The sequence below is a fragment of the Melopsittacus undulatus genome, chromosome 30 (genome assembly GCF_012275295.1).
Source record: "Melopsittacus undulatus isolate bMelUnd1 chromosome 30, bMelUnd1.mat.Z, whole genome shotgun sequence".
NCBI lineage: Eukaryota > Metazoa > Chordata > Aves > Psittaciformes > Psittaculidae > Melopsittacus > Melopsittacus undulatus.
Genome location: NC_047556.1, coordinates 209,683 through 231,683, shown reverse-complemented (window position 1 = coordinate 231,683; position 22,001 = coordinate 209,683). Strand labels below are relative to the sequence as shown.

Here is a 22,001-nt window from a genome sequence, read left to right as displayed (position 1 = left end):
CTTTAGACGCTTATGGGGCACAGCATCCCCATTGACTCTTATGGGGCACAGCATCCCCATTGACTCTTATGGGGCACAGCATCCCCATAGGCTCTTATGGGGCATCCCCCTATAGACACTTATGGAGCATCCCCCCCCCATTGGTACTTATGGGGCATGGCCCCATAGACGCTTATGGGGCACAGCATCCCCATAGGCTCTTATGGGGCACAGCATCCCCATAGGCTCTTATGGGCACAACATCCCCATTGACTCTTATGGGGCACAACATCCCCATTGACTCCTATGGGGCATCCCCCCTATAGACCCTTATGGAGCATCCCCCTATAGACACTTATGTGGCATCCCCCCCATTGACTCTTATGGGGCATCCCCCTATAGACACTTATGGAGCATCCCCCCCCATTGGTACTTATGGGGCATCCCCCTATAGACACTTATGGGGCACCCCCCAACCCCCCCCATAGACCCCCCCCATTGTAACCTGGTTCTTATTAAAGGGGTGTAGAAGCCTTTAGGTGTGTGGGGCAAATGGGGCTAAAAATGGGGGGTTTTGGGACCCAAAAATGGGGGATTTCGACCCAAAAACTGTGGGTTTTGACCCAAAAGTTGGGCTTGGGACCTAAAAATGGGACATTTTACCCCAAAAATAAGGGGTTTTCACCCAAAATAGGAGCTGGAGAACCAAAAATGGGCGGTTTCGACTCAAAAATGGGGAGTTTTGACCCAAAATGGGGGTTGGGGACCTAAAAATGGGGGATTTCGACCCAAAAATGGGGTTTGGATGGCCAAAAATGGGGGGTTTCGACCCAAAATGGGTGGTGGGGAGCCAATAATGTGTCGTTTTAACCCAAAAATGGGGGGTTTTGACCCAAAAATGGGGTTTGGGGACCTAAAATGAGGGTTTTTGACCCAAAAATGGGGCTTGGGGACCTAAAAATGGGGGATTTCGACCCAAAAATGGGGTTTGGGGACCTAAAAATGGGGAGTTTTGACCCAAAATGGGGGTTGGGGACCTAAAAATGGGTGATTTTGACCCAAATATGGGGGGTTTTGACCCAAAAATGGGACTTGGGGACCTAAAAATGGGGGATTTCAACCCAAAAATGGGGTTTGGAGGGCCAAAAATGGGGGTTTTGACCCAAAAATGGGGTTTTGGGACCTAAAAATGGGGGATTTCGACCCAAAAATGGGGTTTGGAGGACCAAAAATGGGGGATTTCACCCCAAAAATGGGGCTTGGGTATGTAAAGAGGGGGGATTTACACCAAAAATGGAGGGTTTTGCCCAAAAATGGCAGTTTTCACCCCAAAACCGTGTCTTGGAGCATCAACTACATATCGTGGAGCACAAAAAATGGCACTTTGGAACCCCAAAATTGACTTTTTTGGCCCCAAAAATGGGCTTTCCAGCTGCAAAAAAAGGTGGTTTTAGCCCCCCAAAAATGGGGTTTTTAACCCCAAAAATGGGCTTTTTAACCCCAAAAATGGTGGTTTTCAGCCCCAAAAATGGGCTTTTTCACCCCAAAAATTGTAGTTTTCAACCCCAAAAATGGGCTTTTTCACCCAAAAATGGTGTTTTTTAACCCCAAAAATGGGCTTTTTCACCCCAAAAATTGTAGTTTTCAACCCCAAAAATGGGCTTTTCAACCCCAAAAATTGTAGTTTTCAACCCCAAAAATGGGCTTTTTCACCCCAAAAATGGTGGTTTTCAACCCCAAAAATGGGCTTTTTAACCCCAAAAATGGTCATTTTCAACCCCAAAAATGAGCTTTTTCACCCCAAAAATGGTGATTTTCAACCCCAAAAATGGGCTTTTTCACCCCAAAAATGGTGTTTTTTAACCCCAAAAATGGGTTTTTTCACCCCAAAAATGGTGATTTTTAACCCCAAAAATTGGCTTTTTAACCCCAAAAATGGTGATTTTCAACCCCAAAAATGGGCTTTTTCACCCCAAAAATGGTGATTTTCAACCCCAAAAATGGTTGTTTTCACCCCAAAAATGGGCTTTTTCACCCCAAAAATGGTTGTTTTCACCCCAAAAATGGGCTTTTTCACCCCAAAAATGGTCATTTTCAACCCCAAAAATGGGCTTTTTCACCCCAAAAATGGTGATTTTCAACCCCAAAAATGGGCTTTTTCACCCCAAAAATGGTGATTTTCAACCCCAAAAATGGGCTTTTTAACCCCCAAAAATGGTTGTTTTCAACCCCAAAAATGGGCTTTTTCACCCCAAAAATGGGCTTTTTCACCCCAAAAATGGTCATTTTCAACCCCAAAAATGGGCTTTTTAACCCCAAAAATGGTCATTTTCAACCCCAAAAATGGGATTTTTCACCCCAAAAATGGGTTTTTTAACCCCAAAAATGGTGTTTTTTAACCCCAAAAATGGGGTTTTGAGCCACAAAAAAACGTGGTTTTTAGACCCAAAACCTGCCATTTTTAGCCCCAAAATCCCCCTTTTTCACCCCAAAATCACACACATTCAATCCCATCTCCTCCCTTCCCATAGTCCTTTATTGTGGCCCCAAAATCGTCGTTTTTCAGCCCAAAACGAGGGGTGAAATTAGAGGTTTTTGGGTTTGGAGATGACTCCATCCGGATAGAGCTGCTTGAACTGAGCAACCACATCCGGGTCCAGCAGGTGGATCCCGTCCAGCTGGTTCCCTAGCGTGATCCTATGAATATTAATGAGGAGTCATGAATATTAATGAGCCATCGTGAATATTAATGAGACAACATGAATATTAACGAGATAACGTGAATATTAACAAGGTATTGTGAATATTAATGAGAGATAGTGATTGTTGATAATGGGTCATTACTATTGGCGTTAACAAGATATGAATATCGAGACATGAATGAGTCATGAATATTAATGAGGGGTCGTGAATATTAATGAGGAGTAATGGATGGTAATGAGGTTTCGTGGATATTGGTGCCAATTCATCTATATTGATTATAACAATGTATTGTGGATATTAACTGAGCAGTGAATATTAATGAGGGATCATGAATATTAATTAGGAGTCGTGAATATCAATGAGGGTCGTGAATATTGAGGGTGGGTCATGAAGAATAATGAGGTATCATGAATATTGATGAGGAGTCATGAAGAATGCGCTAATAATTGACTATTAATGAGCCATAATGATTATTAATGCGCTATTAATTGCCTATTAATGAGTCATTAACGGTTATTAATGCGCTATTGACTATTAATGACCCATTAATGCTTATTAATAAGCTATTAATGGTTATTAATGAGCTATTAACGGTTATTAATGCACTATTAATGGTTATTAATGACCTATTAATGACCTATTAATGACACATTAATGACTATTAGTGAGCTATTAATGACTATTAATGACCTATTAATGACTATTAATGACCTATTAATGACTTAATGACCTATTAATGGTTATTAATGACCTATTAATGACTACTAATGACCTATTAATGCTTATTAATGACCTATTAATGCTTATTAATGACTATTAATGACCTATTAATGACTATTAATGACCCATTAATGACTATTAATGAGCTAATACCAGTTAGGTTGGACATTATGGGGCCTCCCAAAGAGCTCAATCTTCCTGGTTCCAGGCGAGAGCCTCTCGATCATCCCATAGATCTCATCCGGCTTGTGGCTCGTGGACCGCACCTGATTGGACGGGGCTCATTTGCATACATGCATATTAATGAGCTGGGTCATTAATATTCATGATCAGGGTCATTAATATGCATTAATAGGGTTATTAATAGGGGCTGACCTCGGCCACGATGACGTCACAGTCCAAGCCGCGGTTGAAGCCTTGGGGGTTGCCTTTAACCCCCACCTGGTGAAAAGGGGTTTTTGGGCCCAAAATGAACCAAAATGATGCTTTTTGGACCCAAAATGGGCCTTTCTGGACCCAAAATGCGTCTTTCTGGACCCAAAATGGGCCTTTTTGGACCCAAAATGTGTCTTTTTAGACACAAAATGTGCTATTCAGAACCAGAAATCCAACTGCTGAGCCCCAAATTACCCCAAAAAGTAGCTCTAGGACCCAAAATCCCCTTTTTTCACCCCAAAACCCCAGCCTAGAACCCAAAATCCTCCATTTTCCACCCCAAAATCCCCTTTTTTCACCCCAAAAACCCCCTTCTAGAACCTAAAATCCCCCTTTTTCCACCCAAAACCCCCATTATTGACCAAAAACCCCCATTTATTGACCCAAAACCCCCATTAACCGAAACCCCATTATTGCCCTAAAATCCCCTTTATTGACCCAAAACCCCTTTTCCCATCCAATCCCCTATTATTGACCCAAAATCCCCCTTTTTCACCCCAAAAACCCCCTTTCCCACCCCAAAATTACCCTTTTCCCCCCCAAAACCCCCATTATTAACCCAAAATCCCCCTTTTTCCACCCAAAAACCCCCATTTATTGACCCAAACCCCCTATTATTGCCCTAAAATCCCCTTTTTCCACCCAAAACCCCATTATTGCCCTAAAATCCCCTTTTTCCACCCAAAACCCCATTACCGACCCAAAATCCCCCTTTTTCACCCCAAACCACCATTATTGCTCTAAAATCCCCTTTAATGACCCCAAAACCCCCTTTTCCCCCCAAACCCCCACTCTAAAACCCAAAATCCCCCTTTTCCCACCCAAAACCCCCATTATTGACCCCAAACCCCCTTATTGACCCAAAATCCCCCTTTTCCCACCCAAAACCCCCATTATTGACCCCAAACCCCCTTATTGACCCAAAATCCCCCTTTTTCCACCCAAAAACCCCCTTTTCCACCCCAAAACCCCCTTTTTCCACCCAAAACCCCCCTCTAGGACCCAAAAATCCCTATTTTTCACCCCAAAACCCCCATTACTGACCCAAAATCCCCCTTTTTCCCCCAAACCCCCATTATTGACCCAAAATCCCCCTTTTTCCCCCCAAAAAACCCCATTATTGACCCAAAATCCCCCTTTTTCCCCCCAAAAAACCCCATTATTGACCCAAAATCCCCCTTTTTCCCCCCAAAAACCCCCATTATTGCCCCAAAACCCCCATTATTAACCCAAAACCCCCATCATTGACCCAAAATCCCCCTTTTCCCCCCCAAAACCCCATGACTGACCCAAAATCCCCCTTTTTCCACCCAAACCCCCATTATTGCCCCAAAACCCCCATTTATTGCCCTAAAATCCCCTTTTCCCACCCAAACCCCCACTATTGACCCAAAATCCCCTTTTTCCCCCCAAAAACCCCCATTATTGCCCCAAAACCCCCATTATTGCCCCAAACCCCCATTACTGACCCAAAATCCCCCTTTTTCCCCCCAAAATCCCCATTACTGACCCAAAATCCCCCTTTTTCACCCAAAAACCCCCATTATTGCCCTAAAATCCCCTTTATTAACCCAAAATCCCCCTTTTTCACCCAAATCCCGTTAACCCAAAATCCCCCTTTTCCCACCCAAAACCCCCATTATTAACCCAAAATCACCCTTTTCCCCCCAAACCCCCACTCTAAAACCCAAAATCCCCCTTTTTCCACCCAAAAACCCCCATTTATTGACCCAAACCCCCTATTATTGCCCTAAAATCCCCTTTTTCCACCCAAAACCCCATTACTGACCCAAAATCCCCCTTGTTCCCCCCAACCCCCCATTATTAACCCAAAATCCCCCTTTTCCCACCCAAAACCCCCATTACTGACCCAAAATCCCCTTTTCCACCCAAAACCCCTTTATTGACCCAAAATCCCCCTTTTTCCACCCCAAAACCCCTTTTTCCACCCAAAACCCCCCTCTAGGACCCAAAAATCCCTATTTTTCACCCAAAACCCCATTTCTGACCCAAAATCCCCCTTTTTCCCCCCAAACCCCATACCAAGCAATGCTCCTTGCCATGGTTAAGCCAGTGCCCAGTGCGCCCAGTTCGGATGATCCTCTGCAACTGGTTGGTCTTCACCCAGATGATCTCATCCACCCTCTCATAGCTGCATTTGGGGCCAATTCCAACGATTTTGGGTCATTTTGGGCCAATTTTAGCCATTTTTAGCCATTTTTAGCCATTTTTGACCATTTTTGGCCATTTTTGGGTCATTTTTAGGCATTTTTGGGGTGAAAAAGGGGGAAATAGGAACTCACCCCCAAAGGTTGAGGCATTCGCGGCCCAGCTCCATGGCCCTAAGGAGGGTTTGGGGTGAGAAAAGGGGGTTTTGGGTTAATAATGGGGGTTTTAGGGCAATAATGGGGGTTTGGGGTGAATAAAGGGGTTTTGGGTTAATAAATGGGGTTTTTGGGTGGATAAAGGGGGATTTTGGGTTGATAAAGAGGATTTTGGGTCAATAAATGGGGGTTTTGGGGTTATTAAAGGGGTTTTGGGGGTATATAAGGGGGTTTGGGGTCCTCAATGGAGACCCCAATGGAAGAAGATCCCAATAGAAGATCCCAATGGAAAACCCCAATGGAAGATCCCAATAGAAGACTCCAATGTAAGACCCCAATGCAAACCCCATAGATACCTTCCAGTGACCCATAGGAACAGGATCCCAATGGAGATCCCAATGTAAGATCCCTATGGAAACCCCAATGCAGACCCCAATGCAGACCCCATAGACAGTTACCTGCCGGTGACCCACAGGAACAGGATCCCTATGCAGACCCCAATGTCAATGCAGACCCCATATGTCAGATCCCATACATCAGACCCCATATGTCAGCCCCATACATACCTCCCTGTGACCCATAGGAAGAGGAACCCCTCATCCTGCAGCACTGGGATGTTGAGTCTCCTCATCTCATCGTCCCCATATGTAACACCCCATATGTCAATGTCAGACCCCAATGCAGACCCCATATGTAAGATCCCTATAGAGACCCCAATGCAGACCCTATATGTCAGCCCCATATGTACCTCCCTGTGACCCATAGGAACAGGAACCCCTCGTCCTGCAGCACTGGGATGTTGAGTCTCCTCATCTCATCATCCCCATACATCAGACCCCATATGTCAGACCCCATATGTCAGACCCCATAGACAGCTACCTCCCCGTGACCCATAGGAACAGGATCCCAATGCAGACCCCAATGTCAGACCCCAATGCAGACCCCATATGTCAGACCCCATACATCAGACCCCATACATCAGCCCCCATACATCAGACCCCAATGTCAGACCCCATATGTCAGACCCCATACATCAGACCCCATACATACCTGCCCATGACCCATAGGAACAGGATCCCAATGGATACCCCAATGTCAGACCCCATACATCACACCCCATACATCAGACCCCATACATCAGACCCCATATGTACCTCCCTGTGACCCATAGGAACAGGAACCCCTCGTCCTGCAGCACTGGGATGTTGAGTCTCCTCATCTCATCATCCCCATATGTCAGCCCCCATACATCAGACCCCATATGTCAGACCCCATATGTAACACCCCATACATCAGACCCCATACATCAGCCCCATACATACCTGCCTGTGACCCATAGGAACAGGAACCCCTCGTCCTGCAGCACTGGGATGTTCAGTCTCCTCATCTCGTCGTCGGTCAGGGTCCCATAGGGCAGCTCCATGTGGATGTCCCAGGGGGGGTCGGCCATGACCACCGAGAACTTGCCCAGGATGCTGACGTCCAGGTACCGGATGTCACAGCAGATCCACTGGGGACACAGGAAGTCATCAAATCCCATCAAATTACAGCAAAATACAGCAAATTCCAGCAAAATCCATTAAAATATGTGAAAATTCCAGCAAAATCCGTCAAAATATGTGAAAATTCCACCAAAATCTGTCAAAATATGTGAAAATTCCAGCAAAATCCGTCAAAATATGTCAAAATTCTAGCAAAATACATCAAAATTCCAGAAAAATATGTCAAAATTCCTCAAGATTCCATTAAAATACATCAAAATTCCAGCAAAATCCATCAAAATATGTCAAAATTCCACCAAAATACATCAGAATTTCATCAAAATCCGTCAAAGTTCCAGGAAAATATGTCGAAGTTCCACCAAAATCTGTTAAAATTCCACAAAAATCCCTTAAATTCCAAAATCTGTCAAAATTCCATCGAAATCCATCAAATTACAGCAAAATACATCAAATTACAGCAAAATACGGCAAAATTCCAGCAAACTCCGTCAAAATACGTCAAAATTACACAAAAATCCATCAAAATTCCAGCAAAATAGTCAAAATTCCACCAAAATACATCAAAATTCCATCAAAATCTGTCAAAATTCCATCAAAATCCGTTAAATTCCACCAAAATTATCAAAATTCCATGAAAATCCATCAAAATTCCACCAAAATACGTCAAAATTCCATCAAAATTCACCAAAATTCCACAAAAATATGTCAAAATTCCACCAAAATCTGTCAACGTTTCATGAAAATCTATCAAAATTCCATCAAAATCCATCAGAATTCCATCAAAATCTGTCAAAATTCCCGCAGAATCTGTTAAAATTCCACAAAAACCCGTTAAATTCCAAAATCTGTCAAAATTACATCAAAATACATCAAAATTCCACCAAAATATGTCAAAATTCCATCAAAATCCGTCAAAATTCCGTCAAAATCCATTAAATTCCACCAAAATTGTCAAAATTCCATGAAAAGCCATCAAAATTCCATAAAATATGCCAAAATTCCAGCAAAATAGTTATAATTGCAGCAAAATAGTCAAAATTCCAGCAAAATAGTCAAAATTACAGCAAAATACATCAAAATTCCATGAAAATACATCAAAATTCCACCAAATTTTGCTGAAACTCTCAAATTTCCCCAAATTCCTCCAAATTTTACTGAAATCCCCATTTCTCCCTAAAATTTCTTTAAATTCTGGTGAAATTCCCAAATTCCCCTCAAATTTCCCCCAAATTCCTCCAAATTTCACCAAAACTCCCAAATTCCCCTCAAATTTCCCCAAATTTCCCAGAATTTCCCCCAAATCTCCCCAGATTTCCCACATATGCCCCCATTACCTGTGGTGGGAAGAGCCTATCAACGCCCCCATCGCCCCCCTCCTTGGGGGCAGGGCTGCGCTGCCGTGGGGCCGGCGCTATGGGGCAGTGTGGGGCAGCTGTGGGGCCGGCATCGATCTCCCCTCAAATTCCCCCAAATTCCTCCAAATTTCACTGAAACTCTCAAATTTCCCCCAAATTCCTCCAAATTTTGCTGAAATTCCCAAATTTCCCTCAAATTTTCCCCAAATTCCTCCAAATTTCACTGAAAATCCCAAATTTCCCTCAAATTTCCCCCAAATTCCTCCAAATTTCACTGAAACTCTCAAATTTTCCCCAAATTCCTCCAAATTTTGCTGAAAGTCCAAATTTCCCTCAAATTTCCACAAATTTCCCCAATTTTTCCCTAAATTCCTCCGAATTTTACTGAAACTCCCAAATTTCCCTCAAATTCCTCCAAATTTAACTGAAACTCTCAAATTTTTCAAATTTCCCCAAATTTCTCCAATTTTCCACAAATTCTTCCAATTTTCACTGACTCACAAATTTCTCTCAAATTTCCCCAAATTTCCCCAAATTCCTCAAAATTTTGCTGAAATTCCCAAATTTCCCTCAAATTTCCCCCAATTCCTCCAAATTTCACTGAAATTCCCAAATTTCTCAAAATTTCCCCAAAATTTCCCTCAAATTTCCCCAATTTTTCCCCAAATTCCTCCAAAACTCTCAAATTCCTCCAAATTTTCCCCAAATTTCCCAAATTTCCCCCAATTTACCTGTGGTGGGAAGAGCCGATCGACGCCCCCGTCCCCCCCCTCCTTGGGGGCAGGGCTGCGCTGCCGTGGGGCCGGCGCTATGGGGCAGTGTGGGGCAGCTGTGGGGCCGGCATCGATCTCCCCTCAAATTCCCCCAAATTCCTCCAAATTTCACTGAAACTCTCAAATTTCCCCCAAATTCCTCCAAATTTTGCTGAAATTCCCAAATTTCCCCAATTTTTCCACAAATTCTTCCAAATTTCACTGAAACTCTCAAATTTCTTTCAAACTTCCCCAAATTTTCCCCAAATTCCTCCAAATTTCACTGAAACTCCCAAATTTCCCTCAAATTTCCCCAAATTTTCCCCAAATTCCTCCAAATTTTCCCCAAGTTCCTCCAAATTTCACTGAAACTCCCAAATTTCCCTCAAATTTTCCCCAAATTCCTCCAAATTTCACTGAAACTCCGAAATTTCCCCCAAATTCCACCAAATTTCGCTAAAACTCCCAAATATCCCTCAAATTCCCCCAAATTCCTCCAAATTTCACTGAAACTCTCAAATTTTTCCCAAATTCCTCCAAATTTTGCTGAAATTCCCAAATTTCCCTCAAATTTCCCAATATTTCCCCATTTTTTCCCTAAATTCCTCCAAATTTCACTGAAACTCTCAAATTTTTCAAATTTCCCCAAATTTCTCCAATTTTTCTACAAATTCTTCCAATTTTCACTGAAACTCAAATTTCTTTCAAATTTCCCCAAATTTCTCCAATTTTCCACAAATTCTTCCAATTTTCACTGAAACTCTCAAATTTCTTTCAAATTTCTTTCAAATTTCCCCAAATTTTCCCCAAATTCCTCCAAATTTCACTGAAATCCTCAAATTTCTCTCAGATTTCCCCAAATTCCTCCAAATTTTCCTCAAATCTTCCAAATTTCACTGAAATTCCCAAATTTCCCTCAAATTCCTCCAAATTTCACTGAAACTCTCAAATTTTCCCCAAATTCCTCCAAATTTCGCTAAAATTCCCAAATTTCCCTCAAATTTTCCCAAATTTCCCCAATTTTTCCCAAAATTCTTTCAAATTTCACTGAAACTCCCAAATCTTCCTCAAATTCCTCCAAATTTCGCTGAAATCCCCAAATTTCCCTCAAATTTCCCCAAATTCCTCCAAATTTCACTGAAACTCTCAAATTTTTCCCAAATTCCTCCAAATTTTGCTGAAACTCCCAAATTTCTCTAGAATTTCCCCAAATTTTCCCCAAATTCCAATTTTCACTGAAACTCTCAAATTTCCCTCAAATTTTCCCCAAATTCCTCCAAATTTCACTGAAACTCACAAATTTTCCCCAAATTCAAAATTTCGCTGAAATTCCCAAATTTCCCTAAAATTTCCCCAAATTTTACCCAAATTCGTCCAAATTTCGCTGAAACTCCCAAATTTCCCTCAAATTTCCCCAAATTCCTACAAATTTCACTGAAACTCACAAATTTTCCCCAAATTCCAAATTTCGCTGAAATTCCCAAATTTCCCTCAAATTTCCCCAAATTTTCCCCAAATTCCTGCAAATTTTGCTGAAAATCCCAAATTTCCCTAAAATTTCCCCAAATTTTCCCCCAATCCCCCCATTACCTGGGGTGGGAAGAGCCGATCGACGCCCCCATCGCCCCCCTCCTTGGGGGCAGGGCTGCGCTGCCGTGGGGCCGGCGCTATGGGGCAGTGTGGGGCAGCTGTGGGGCCGGCATCGATCTCATAGTGGACGTACTTGCAGGTGTCCATATGGAAGCAGGTGTTGAGGAAGGAGCAGTCACCAAGGGACTCGTCCGTGTGCTTGTTGATGATGCGGCTGCAGATTGGGGAGAATTAGGGGGATTTTGGGGAAATTGGGGAATTTGGGGAAATTTGGGGGAAATTAGGGAAATTTGCAGAAATTGGGGGCGATTTTGGGAAATTTTGGGAAATTTTGCGGAAATTTTGGGAAATTTTCAGGCAAATTTGGGGAAATTTGGGGTAATTCTGGAAAATTTGGGGAAATGTAGGGAAATTTTGGAGAAATTTGGGGAAATTTAAGGAAAATTTGGGGAAATTTTGAGGGAAATTTGGGGAAATTTAGGGAAAATTGGAGAAATTTAGGGAAATTTTGAGGGAATTTGGGGAAATTTAGGAAAAATTGGGGAAATTTAGGGGAATTTGGAGAAATTTTGTGGGAATTTGGGGAAATTTTCAGGCAAATTTGGGGAAATTTGGGGAAATCCAGGAAAATTTGGGGAAATTTATGGAAATGTTGGAGAAATATGCAGAAATTTGGGGAAATTTAAGAAAATTTTAAGGAAATTTGGGGGAAATTTGGGAAATTTTCAGAAATTTACAAATATTTGAGGAAATTTAGGGAAATTTGGGGAAATTTAGGGAAATTTTGAGGAAATTTTGATGCAAATTTGGGGAAACTTGGGAAAATTCAGGGAAATTTAGGAAAATTTAGGTAATTTTTTGAAAACTTGGAGAAATTTGTGGAAATTTAGGGAATTTTAAGGAAATTTGGAGAAATTTGGGGAAATTCAGGAAAATTTGGGGAGATTTGGGGAAATATAGGGAAATTTTGAGGAAATTTGGGGAAAATTTGAGGCAAATTCAGGGAATTTTGGGGAAATCTAGGAAAATTCAGGGAAATTTGGGTAAGTTTAGGGAAATTTTTTATGAAATTTGGGGAAATTTTGTGGAAAATTTGGGGAAATTTAGGAAAATTTGGGGAAATTTAGGGAAATCTGGGGAAATATAGGGAAAGTTTGGGGAAACTTGGGGAAATTTAGAAAAATTCAGGGAAATTTAGGGAAACTTAGGGAAATTTGGGTCAATTTGGGGCAGTTCGGGTGAATTTGGTTATTGGATCTATGAAACACATGGATCCATGAATAGAACATATGGATCTATGGATGTAACCCATGTATCTATGGATAGAACCCATGTATCTATGGATGTAACCCATAGATCTATGGATAGAACATATGGATATTGGGATGTATCCCATATATCCCAGTCTGTATCCCATGTATCCCAGTATATATCCCAGTATGTATCCCATATATCCCAGTATGTATCCCATGATGCCCCATACCGGAAGTGCAGCCTGCGGCAGGCTCTCTCCCCCCCGCTGGCTCTCACACATTCCTCCTTGGTTCCATAGTCACAGAATTCCTGCACTTGGGCTCGGCCTCGAGACCGGAACTTGTCCACTATGGACTGTTCCTTGGCGGTGCTGGCGTGGAGCAGCTCCAGGATCTCCTGGCTCACCTGCACCCATAGGGACACATAGAGACACATAGAGACCCATAGAGACACATAGAGACACATAGAGACACATAGAGACCCATAGAGACACATAGAGACACATAGAGACACATAGAGACCCATAGAGACACATAGAGACACATAGAGACCCATAGAGACCCATAGACCCCATAGAGACCCATAGGGACCCATAGATCCCCATAGACCCCATAGAGACCCATAGAACCCATAGAGACCCATAGAGACCCATAGGGACCCATAGATCCCCATAGATCCCCATAGACCCCATAGACCCCATACAGACCCATAGAGATCAATAGGGATCAATAGGGACCCATAGGGATCCATAGGGATCCATAGGGACCCATTGATGGAGCCCAGACTGGAACTTGTCCACTATGGACTGTTCCTTGGCGGTGCTGGCGTGGAGCAGCTCCAGGATCTCCTGGCTCACCTGCACCCATAGGGACACATAGAGACCCATAGAGACCCATAGAGACCCATAGAGACACATAGAGACACATAGAGACACATAGACCCCATAGAGACCCATAGAGACCCATAGACCCCATAGAGACCCATAGAGACCCATAGGGACCCATAGACCCCATAGAGACCCATAGAGACCCATAGAGATCAATAGGGACCCATAGATCCCCATAGATCCCCATAGACCCCATAGACCCCATTGAAACCCATAGAGACCCATAGGGATCAATAGGGATCCATAGGGATCCATAGGGACCCATTGATGGAGCCCAGACTGGAACTTGTCCACTATGGACTGTTCCTTGGCGGTGCTGGCGTGGAGCAGCTCCAGGATCTCCTGGCTCACCTGCACCCATAGGGACACATAGAGACCCATTGAGACCCATAGAGACCCATAGAGACCCATAGAGACACATAGAGACACATAGAGACACATAGAGACACATAGAGACCCCATAGGGACACATAGAGACACACAGAGACACATAGAGACCCATAGACCCCATAGAGACCCATAGAACCCATAGAGACCCATAGAGACACATAGAGACACATAGGGATCCATAGAGACCCATAGGGATCCATAGGGACCCATTGATGGAGCCCAGACCGGAACTTGTCCACTATGGACTGTTCCTTGGCGGTGCTGGCGTGGAGCAGCTCCAGGATCTCCTGGCTCACCTGCACCCATAGGGACACATAGAGACACATAGAGACACATAGAGACACATAGAGACCCATAGGGACACATAGAGACACATAGAGACACATAGAGACACATAGAGACACATAGAGACCATAGAGACACATAGAGACCCATAGAGACCCATAGAGATCAATAGAGACCCATAGGGATCCATAGGGATCCATAGGGACCCATTGATGGAGCCCAGACCGGAACTTGTCCACTATGGACTGTTCCTTGGCGGTGCTGGCGTGGAGCAGCTCCAGGATCTCCTGGCTCACCTGCACCCATAGGGACACATTGAGACCCATAGAGACACATAGAGACCCATAGAGACACATAGAGACACATAGAGACCCATAGAGACCCATAGAGACACATAGAGACACATAGAGACACATAGAGACACATAGAGACACATAGAGACACATAGAGACACATAGAGACACATAGAGACACATAGAGACACATAGAGACCCATAGAGACACATAGAGACCCATAGGGACCCATAGGGACCCATAGATCCCCATAGACCCCATAGAGACCCATAGAGACACATAGAACCCATAGAGACACATAGGGACCCATAGATCCCCATAGACCCCATAGAGACCCATAGAGACCCATAGAGACCCATAGGGATCCATAGGGATCCATAGGGACCCATTGATGGAGCCCAGACTGGAACTTGTCCACTATGGACTGTTCCTTGGCGGTGCTGGCGTGGAGCAGCTCCAGGATCTCCTGGCTCACCTGCACCCATAGGGACACATAGAGACCCATTGAGACCCATTGAGACCCATAGAGACCCATAGACCCCATAGAGACCCATTGAGACCCATAGAACCCATAGAGACCCATAGAGACCCATAGGGATCCATAGGGATCCATAGGGACCCATTGATGGAGCCCAGACCGGAACTTGTCCACTATGGACTGTTCCTTGGCGGTGCTGGCGTGGAGCAGCTCCAGGATCTCCTGGCTCACCTGCACCCATAGGGACACATAGAGACACATAGAGACACATAGAGACACATAGAGACCCATAGAGACCCATAGAGACACATAGAGACACATAGAGACACATAGAGACACATAGAGACACATAGACCCCATAGACCCCATAGACCCCATAGAGACACATAGAGACCCATAGATCCCCATAGACCCCATAGAGACCCATAGAGACCCATAGAACCCATAGAGACCCATAGAGACCCATAGGGACCCATAGATCCCCATAGACCCCATAGAGACCCATAGAGACCCATAGAACCCATAGAGACCCATAGGGACCCATAGATCCCCATAGATCCCCATAGACCCCATAGACCCCATAGAGACCCATAGAGACCCATAGAGATCAATAGGGACCCATAGGGATCCATAGGGACCCATTGATGGAGCCCAGACTGGAACTTGTCCACTATGGACTGTTCCTTGGCGGTGCTGGCGTGGAGCAGCTCCAGGATCTCCTGGCTCACCTGCACCCATAGGGACACATAGAGACACATAGAGACCCATTGAAACCCCATAGAGATCCATAGGGACACATAGAGACACATAGAACCCATAGAGACCCATAGAGACACATAGAGACACATAGAGACACATAGGGATCCATAGGGATCCATAGGGACCCATTGATGGAGCCCAGACTGGAACTTGTCCACTATGGACTGTTCCTTGGCGGTGCTGGCGTGGAGCAGCTCCAGGATCTCCTGGCTCACCTGCACCCATAGGGACACATAGAGACACATTGAGACACATAGAGACACATAGAGACACATAGAGACACATAGAGACCCATAGAGACACATAGAGACACATAGAGACACATAGAGACACATAGAGACACATAGAGACACATAGAGACCCATAGAGACACATAGAGACACATAGAGACACATAGAGACCCATAGAGACACATAGAGACACATAGAGACACATAGAGACACATAGAGACACATAGAACCCATAGAGACCCATAGAGACCCATAGAACCCATAGAGACCCATAGGGACCAATAGATCCCCATAGACCCCATAGACCCCATAGAGACCCATAGAGACCCATAGGGATCCATAGGGATCCATAGGGACCCATTGACGGAGCCCAGACCGGAACTTGTCCACTATGGACTGTTCCTTGGCGGTGCTGGCGTGGAGCAGCTCCAGGATCTCCTGGCTCACCTGCACCCATAGGGACACATAGAGACACATAGAGACACATAGAGACACATAGAGACACATAGAGACACATAGAGACACATAGAGACCCCATAGAGACCCATAGAGACCCATAGAGACCCCATAGAGACCCCATAGGGACACATAGGGACCCATAGAGATCTCATAGACACCCATTGGGACCCATAGATCCCCATAGAAACCCATAGAGACCCATAGAGACACATAGAGACCCATAGAGACCCCATAGGGACCCCGTAGGGACCCATAGGGACACATAGAAACCCATAATTACCCCGTTAATGACCCCATTAATCACTAATTACCCCATTAATTACCTTATTAATCATTAAGTACCCCATTAGTGACCCCATTAATCACTAATTACCCCATTAATAACCCCATTAATGACCCCATTAATCACTAATTACCCCATTAATGACCCCAGTAATCATTAATGACCCCATTAACGACCCCATTAGTCACCAATTACCCCATTAACAACCATTAGTTACCCCATTAACAACCCCATTAACCATTAATGACGCCACTAATCACCCCATTAACCATTAATAACCCCATTAATCACCCCATTAATCACTAATTACCCCATCAATGACACCATTAATCACTAATTACGCCATTAATGACCCCATTAACCATAAATTACCCCATTAACGACCCCATTAATCACTAATTTCCCAATTAATAACCCCATTAATGACCCCATTAATCACTAATTACTCCATTAATAAAACCATTAATCACTAATTAACCCCATTAACGACCCCATTAATCACTAATAACCCCATTAATGACCCCATTAACCACCCCATTACTGACCTTCTTGCTCTGCTGCTCCCTTGTTGACTGTTGGCTCAGCAGCCTCTCGATCTCCAGGTCCACATCCGACGCCATCTTCCTGCTCCTCTTCAGCCCCTCCCCCCCCGCGGCCCCTCCCCCTGTAGCCCCTCCCCCCTCTTGCTCCGCCCTCCTCCTCCTCCCCCCCCCATTGGAGGGGGGAGGGGCCGGTGATGACGTCATCAGTGACGTCACCATGGCGCGGAGCTTGGCGCGGTCGGCATAGGTCACAATGGTGGTGGGGGGGGAGGGGCCGGGGGGGGCGGGGCTGGAGGAGGGGGCGGGGCCAGAGGGGGGGGAGGGGAGGAGCCCCCCGGCCCCTCCCCCTCCCCCCCCCACCCCCCCCCCCCCGGACCTCGATCAGCTCCTGGGCCGCGAACTTCTGCAGGAGGCTCTCGACGGCGCGGCGCGGGGCGATGACGTCATCCTGGGGGGGTGACGTCAGAGGGGGAGGGGTCAGTGACGTCAGAGGGGGGAGGGGGAGGGGTCAGTGACGTCAGAGGGGGAGGGGGAGGGGGTTTCAACCAAATTCCCCAAAATTTTCCCAAAATTTTCCCAAATTTTACAAATTTTCCCAAAATTTCCATCAAATTTTCAAAATTTTCCCAAATTTCCCCCAAATTTTCAATATTTTCCCAAATTTCCACAAAAATTTCGAAATTTCGCCCAAAGTTCAGCCAAGAATCTGCCAAGTTTTCCAAATCTCCTTCAATTTTTTCCAAATTTCCCCCTATTTTCCCAAAATTCCCACAAATTTTCCAAATTTTCCCAGTATTTCCACCAAATTTTCCAAATTTTACTGAAATTTCCCCCAAATTTTCCAAATTTCCCCAAAATTCAGCCAATTTTCAGACAAATTTTCCAAAGCAGCGTCAAATTTTTCCAAATTTCCCCCTATTTTCCCAAAATTTCCACAAATTTTCCAAATTTTACCAAAATTTCCACTAAATTTTCCAAATTTTTCCAAATTTTCCCCAATTATTTCGAATTTCCATCAAATTTTCCAAATTTCCCCCAAATTTTCCCCAAATTCCCTCAATTTTCCCCAATTTTTCCCAAATTCCTCCAATTTTCCCCCAATTTTTCCTAAATTCCCTCAAGTTTTCCCAATTTTCCCCAAATTCCCTAAATTTTCCCCATTTCTTTCCAAAATTCCCTCAGTTTACCCCAATTTTTCCTAAATTCCCCCAATTTTCCCCAAATTTCCCAAATTTGGAAGTGACATCATCCTATAGCGATGTATGAAACCCCCCCTATACAGAGGACATCACCCTATAGGGACATATAGACCCCCCCCATAGAGGTGACATCATCCTACAGGGTCATATAGAATGCCCCTATAGCGATGACGTCATCCTATAGGGACATATAGACCTCCCATAGTGATGACATCATCCAACAGCCCCCCCCCCATAGAGAATCATTGCGACCAAGATGGCCGCCGCGGCAGGAAGTGACGTCACTCACGGCGGCCATGACGCGGCAGAGGGCATCAGCATCAGCCGGCAGGGTCACGGGGGGGTCAGAGAGCAGGAGGAGGAGCCGGCGCTCGAGGGCGGGGTCAGCGGCGGTGACGTCATCGGAGGGGGGGCGGGGCCGCGGTGACGTCAGCGCTGACGTCAGAGGCTGGGAGGAGGAGGGGGGGGGAGGGGAGGAGGAGGAGGGGGGGGGAGGGGCCGGGCTGGAGGTGCGGGGGGGGGCGGGGTCTGGGGGGGAGGGGTCATTAATAGCCATTAATGTCATTAATTAACACCCATTGACGTCATTAATTAATAGCCATTGACGTCGTTAATTAATACCTATTAATGTCATTAATTAACACCCAGTGACGTCATAATTAGCACCCATTAATTACCTGCTAATTCCCCCATTAATTCCCCATTAATTCCCCCATTAATTCCCCATTAATCCCCCATTAATCCCTCATTAATTACCCCATTAATTCCCCATTAATTACCCAATTAATTCTCCATTAATTACCCATTAATTCCCCATTAATCCCCCATTAATTCCCCATTAATTCCCCATTAATCCCCCATTAATTCCCCATTAATCCCCCATTAATTCCCCATTAATTCCCCAATTAATTCCCCATTAATCCCCCATTAATTCCCTCATTAATTCCCCATTAATTCCCGATTAATTCCCCATTAATTCCCGATTAATTCCCCATTAATCCCCCATTAATCCCCCATTAATCCCCATTAATTCCCCATTAATTCCCCATTAATCCCCCATTATTTCCCCATTAATCCCCCATTAATTCCCTATTAATCCCCCATTATTCCCCATTAATTCCCCAATTAATTCCCCATTAATCCCCCATTAATTCCCTCATTAATTCCCCATTAATCCCCCATTAAATCCCCATTAATTCCCCATTAATTCCCGATTAATTCCCCATTAATCCCCCATTAATCCCCCATTAATCCCCATTAATTCCCCATTAATTCCCCATTAATCCCCCATTATTTCCCCATTAATCCCCCATTAATTCCCTATTAATCCCCCATTATTCCCCATTAATTCCCCAATTAATTCCCCATTAATCCCCCATTAATTCCCTCATTAATTCCCCATTAATTCCCCATTAATTCCCCATTAATCCCCCATTAATCCCCCATTAATCCCCATTAATTCCCCATTAATTCCCCATTAATCCCCCATTATTTCCCCATTAATCCCCCATTAATTCCCTATTAATCCCCCATTATTTCCCCATTAATCCCCCATTAATTCCCCATTAATCCCCCATTAATTCCCTCATTAATTCCCCCATTAATTCCCCATTAATTCCCCATTAATTCCCCCATTAATCCCCCATTAATTCCCCATTAATCCCCCATTAATTCCCCATTAATCCCCCATTAATTCCCCATTAATTCCCCATTAATTCCCCCATTAATTCCCCATTAATCCCATTAATTCCCCCATTAATTCCCCATTAATCCCATTAATTCCCCATTAATTCCCCATTAATTCCCTCATTAATCCCCCATTAATTCCCCATTAATTCCCCATTAATTCCCTCATTAATCCCCCATTAATTCCCCATTAATTCCCCATTAATTCCCTCATTAATCCCCCATTAATTCCCCATTAATTCCCCATTAATTCCCCATTAATTCCCCATTAATTCCCCCATTAATCCCCCATTAATTCCCCCATTAATCCCCCATTAATTCCCCATTAATCCCCCATTAATTCCCCATTAATTCCCCCATTAATCCCCCATTAATTCCCCATTAATCCCCCATTAATTCCCCATTAATCCCCCATTAATTCCCCATTAATTCCCCCATTAATTCCCCATTAATTCCCCCATTAATCCCCCATTAATTCCCCATTAATTCCCCCATTAATTCCCCATTAATTCCCCCATTAATCCCCCATTAATTCCCCATTAATTCCCCATTAATTCCCCATTAATTCCCCATTAATTACCCCTTTTATTCCCCCATTAATCCCCCATTGATTCCCCATTAATTCCCCCCCATTACCCCCTCACTAACCCCATTAACCCCCTCATTAATTCCCCATTAATCCCCCCGTTATTTACCCCATTCATTCCCCATTCATCCCCCATTAATCCCCCATTAATTCCCCATTAACTACCCCATTATTTCCCCCATTAATTCCCCGTTAATCCCCCATTCATTACCCATTAATTCCCCCCCATTACCCCCTCATTAACCCCATTAATCCCCTCATTAATTACCCATTAATTCCCCATTAACCCCATTAATTCCCCATTAATTCCCCCCATTACCCCCTCATTAACCCCATTAATTATCCCATTAATTCCCCCCCATTACCCCCTCATTAACCCCATTAATTACCATTAATTAACCCCATTAATCCCCCATTAATTACCCCATTAATTACCATTAATTACCATTAATTACCCCCATTCCTCACCGCTCTGCTCCTGCTTCCTCCTCCTCTGCAGCCTCTCCCGCAGCGAATCCAACTGCTTCTTATGGGCCTGGATGGAGCTCCACGTGTCCGACATGGGACCCGACACCGGGAATACCGGAAACAACACCCCCAACACCGGAAACAACACCCGGAATACCGGAAACAACACCCCCAAAACCGGAAACAACACCCGGAATACCGGAAACAACACCCGGAATACCGGAAACAACACCCCCAACACCGGAAACAACACCCGGAATACCGGAAACAACACCCGGAATACCGGAAATGACACCCGGAGTACCGGATACAGCACCGGGAGTGCTAGGCCGCAACGGATTCACCTCACGGAGCCGCGGCCGGAAGTGGAAGGGAGGGACCGGAAGCTGGAGGCGCCATCTTGGGTGAGGGCAAAGGGGGTGGGAGGGGGCGAGATTGTTGGCATGGAGACGGACGCCATTTTGGATTCGGGCACGCGTCACTATGGCAACGGCCGCCATGTTGGGAGGGGGCACGTATCACTATTGCAACGGCCGCCATTTTGGTTTTGGGCACGTATCTCTATGGCAACGGGCGCCATTTTGTGGGAGGGTGCGCATCTCCATAGTAACGGCCGCCATTTTGGGTTTGGGCACGCATCGTTATGGCAACGGCCGCCATTTTGGCTTCGGGCACGCATCGCTATAGCAACAGCCGCCATTTTGGAATCGGGCACGTATCTCTATGGTAACGGCCGCCATTTTGGGGGAGGGTGCGCATCTCCATGGCAACGGCCGCCATTTTGGCTTTGGGCACGTATCTCTATGGTAACGGCCGCCATTTTGGGTTCGGGCACCTATCTC

At 44.8% G+C, this 22,001-nt stretch overlaps 1 protein-coding gene across 1 annotated transcript; it reads right to left on the bottom strand.

The window, feature by feature from the left end:
* Nucleotides 1-2,492: 2,492 nt before the first annotated feature.
* On the bottom strand, nucleotides 2,493-21,501 carry METTL3 (methyltransferase 3, N6-adenosine-methyltransferase complex catalytic subunit). Its single transcript, XM_034072503.1, has 12 exons — nucleotides 21,147-21,501; nucleotides 18,709-18,871; nucleotides 17,581-17,668; nucleotides 17,224-17,372; nucleotides 12,844-13,019; nucleotides 11,361-11,574; nucleotides 7,484-7,671; nucleotides 6,141-6,179; nucleotides 5,881-5,989; nucleotides 3,778-3,843; nucleotides 3,556-3,668; nucleotides 2,493-2,676 (listed from the first exon to the last, which is right to left on the bottom strand). Exons 1-12 carry the CDS (start codon nucleotides 21,251-21,253, stop codon nucleotides 2,565-2,567), a joined length of 1,524 nt encoding a protein of 507 aa, XP_033928394.1. The 5' UTR covers nucleotides 21,254-21,501; the 3' UTR covers nucleotides 2,493-2,564.
* Nucleotides 21,502-22,001: the final 500 nt, after the last annotated feature.

What these genes read in the sequence shown, in the direction of transcription:
- METTL3 (XM_034072503.1), bottom strand. Translation starts at nt 21,253, where the DNA reads ATGTCGGACACGTGGAGCTCCATCCAGGCCCATAAGAAGCAGTTGGAT. An exon ending in ATCGGCTCTTCCCACCCCAG is followed by an intron (nt 7,672 to 11,360) that starts GTAATGGGGGGA and finishes CTGTGTCCCCAG; the next exon opens with TGGATCTGCTGTGACATCCG. An exon ending in GAATGCCTCAACCTTTGGGG is followed by an intron (nt 5,990 to 6,140) that starts GTGAGTTCCTAT and finishes CCCCAAATGCAG; the next exon opens with CTATGAGAGGGTGGATGAGA.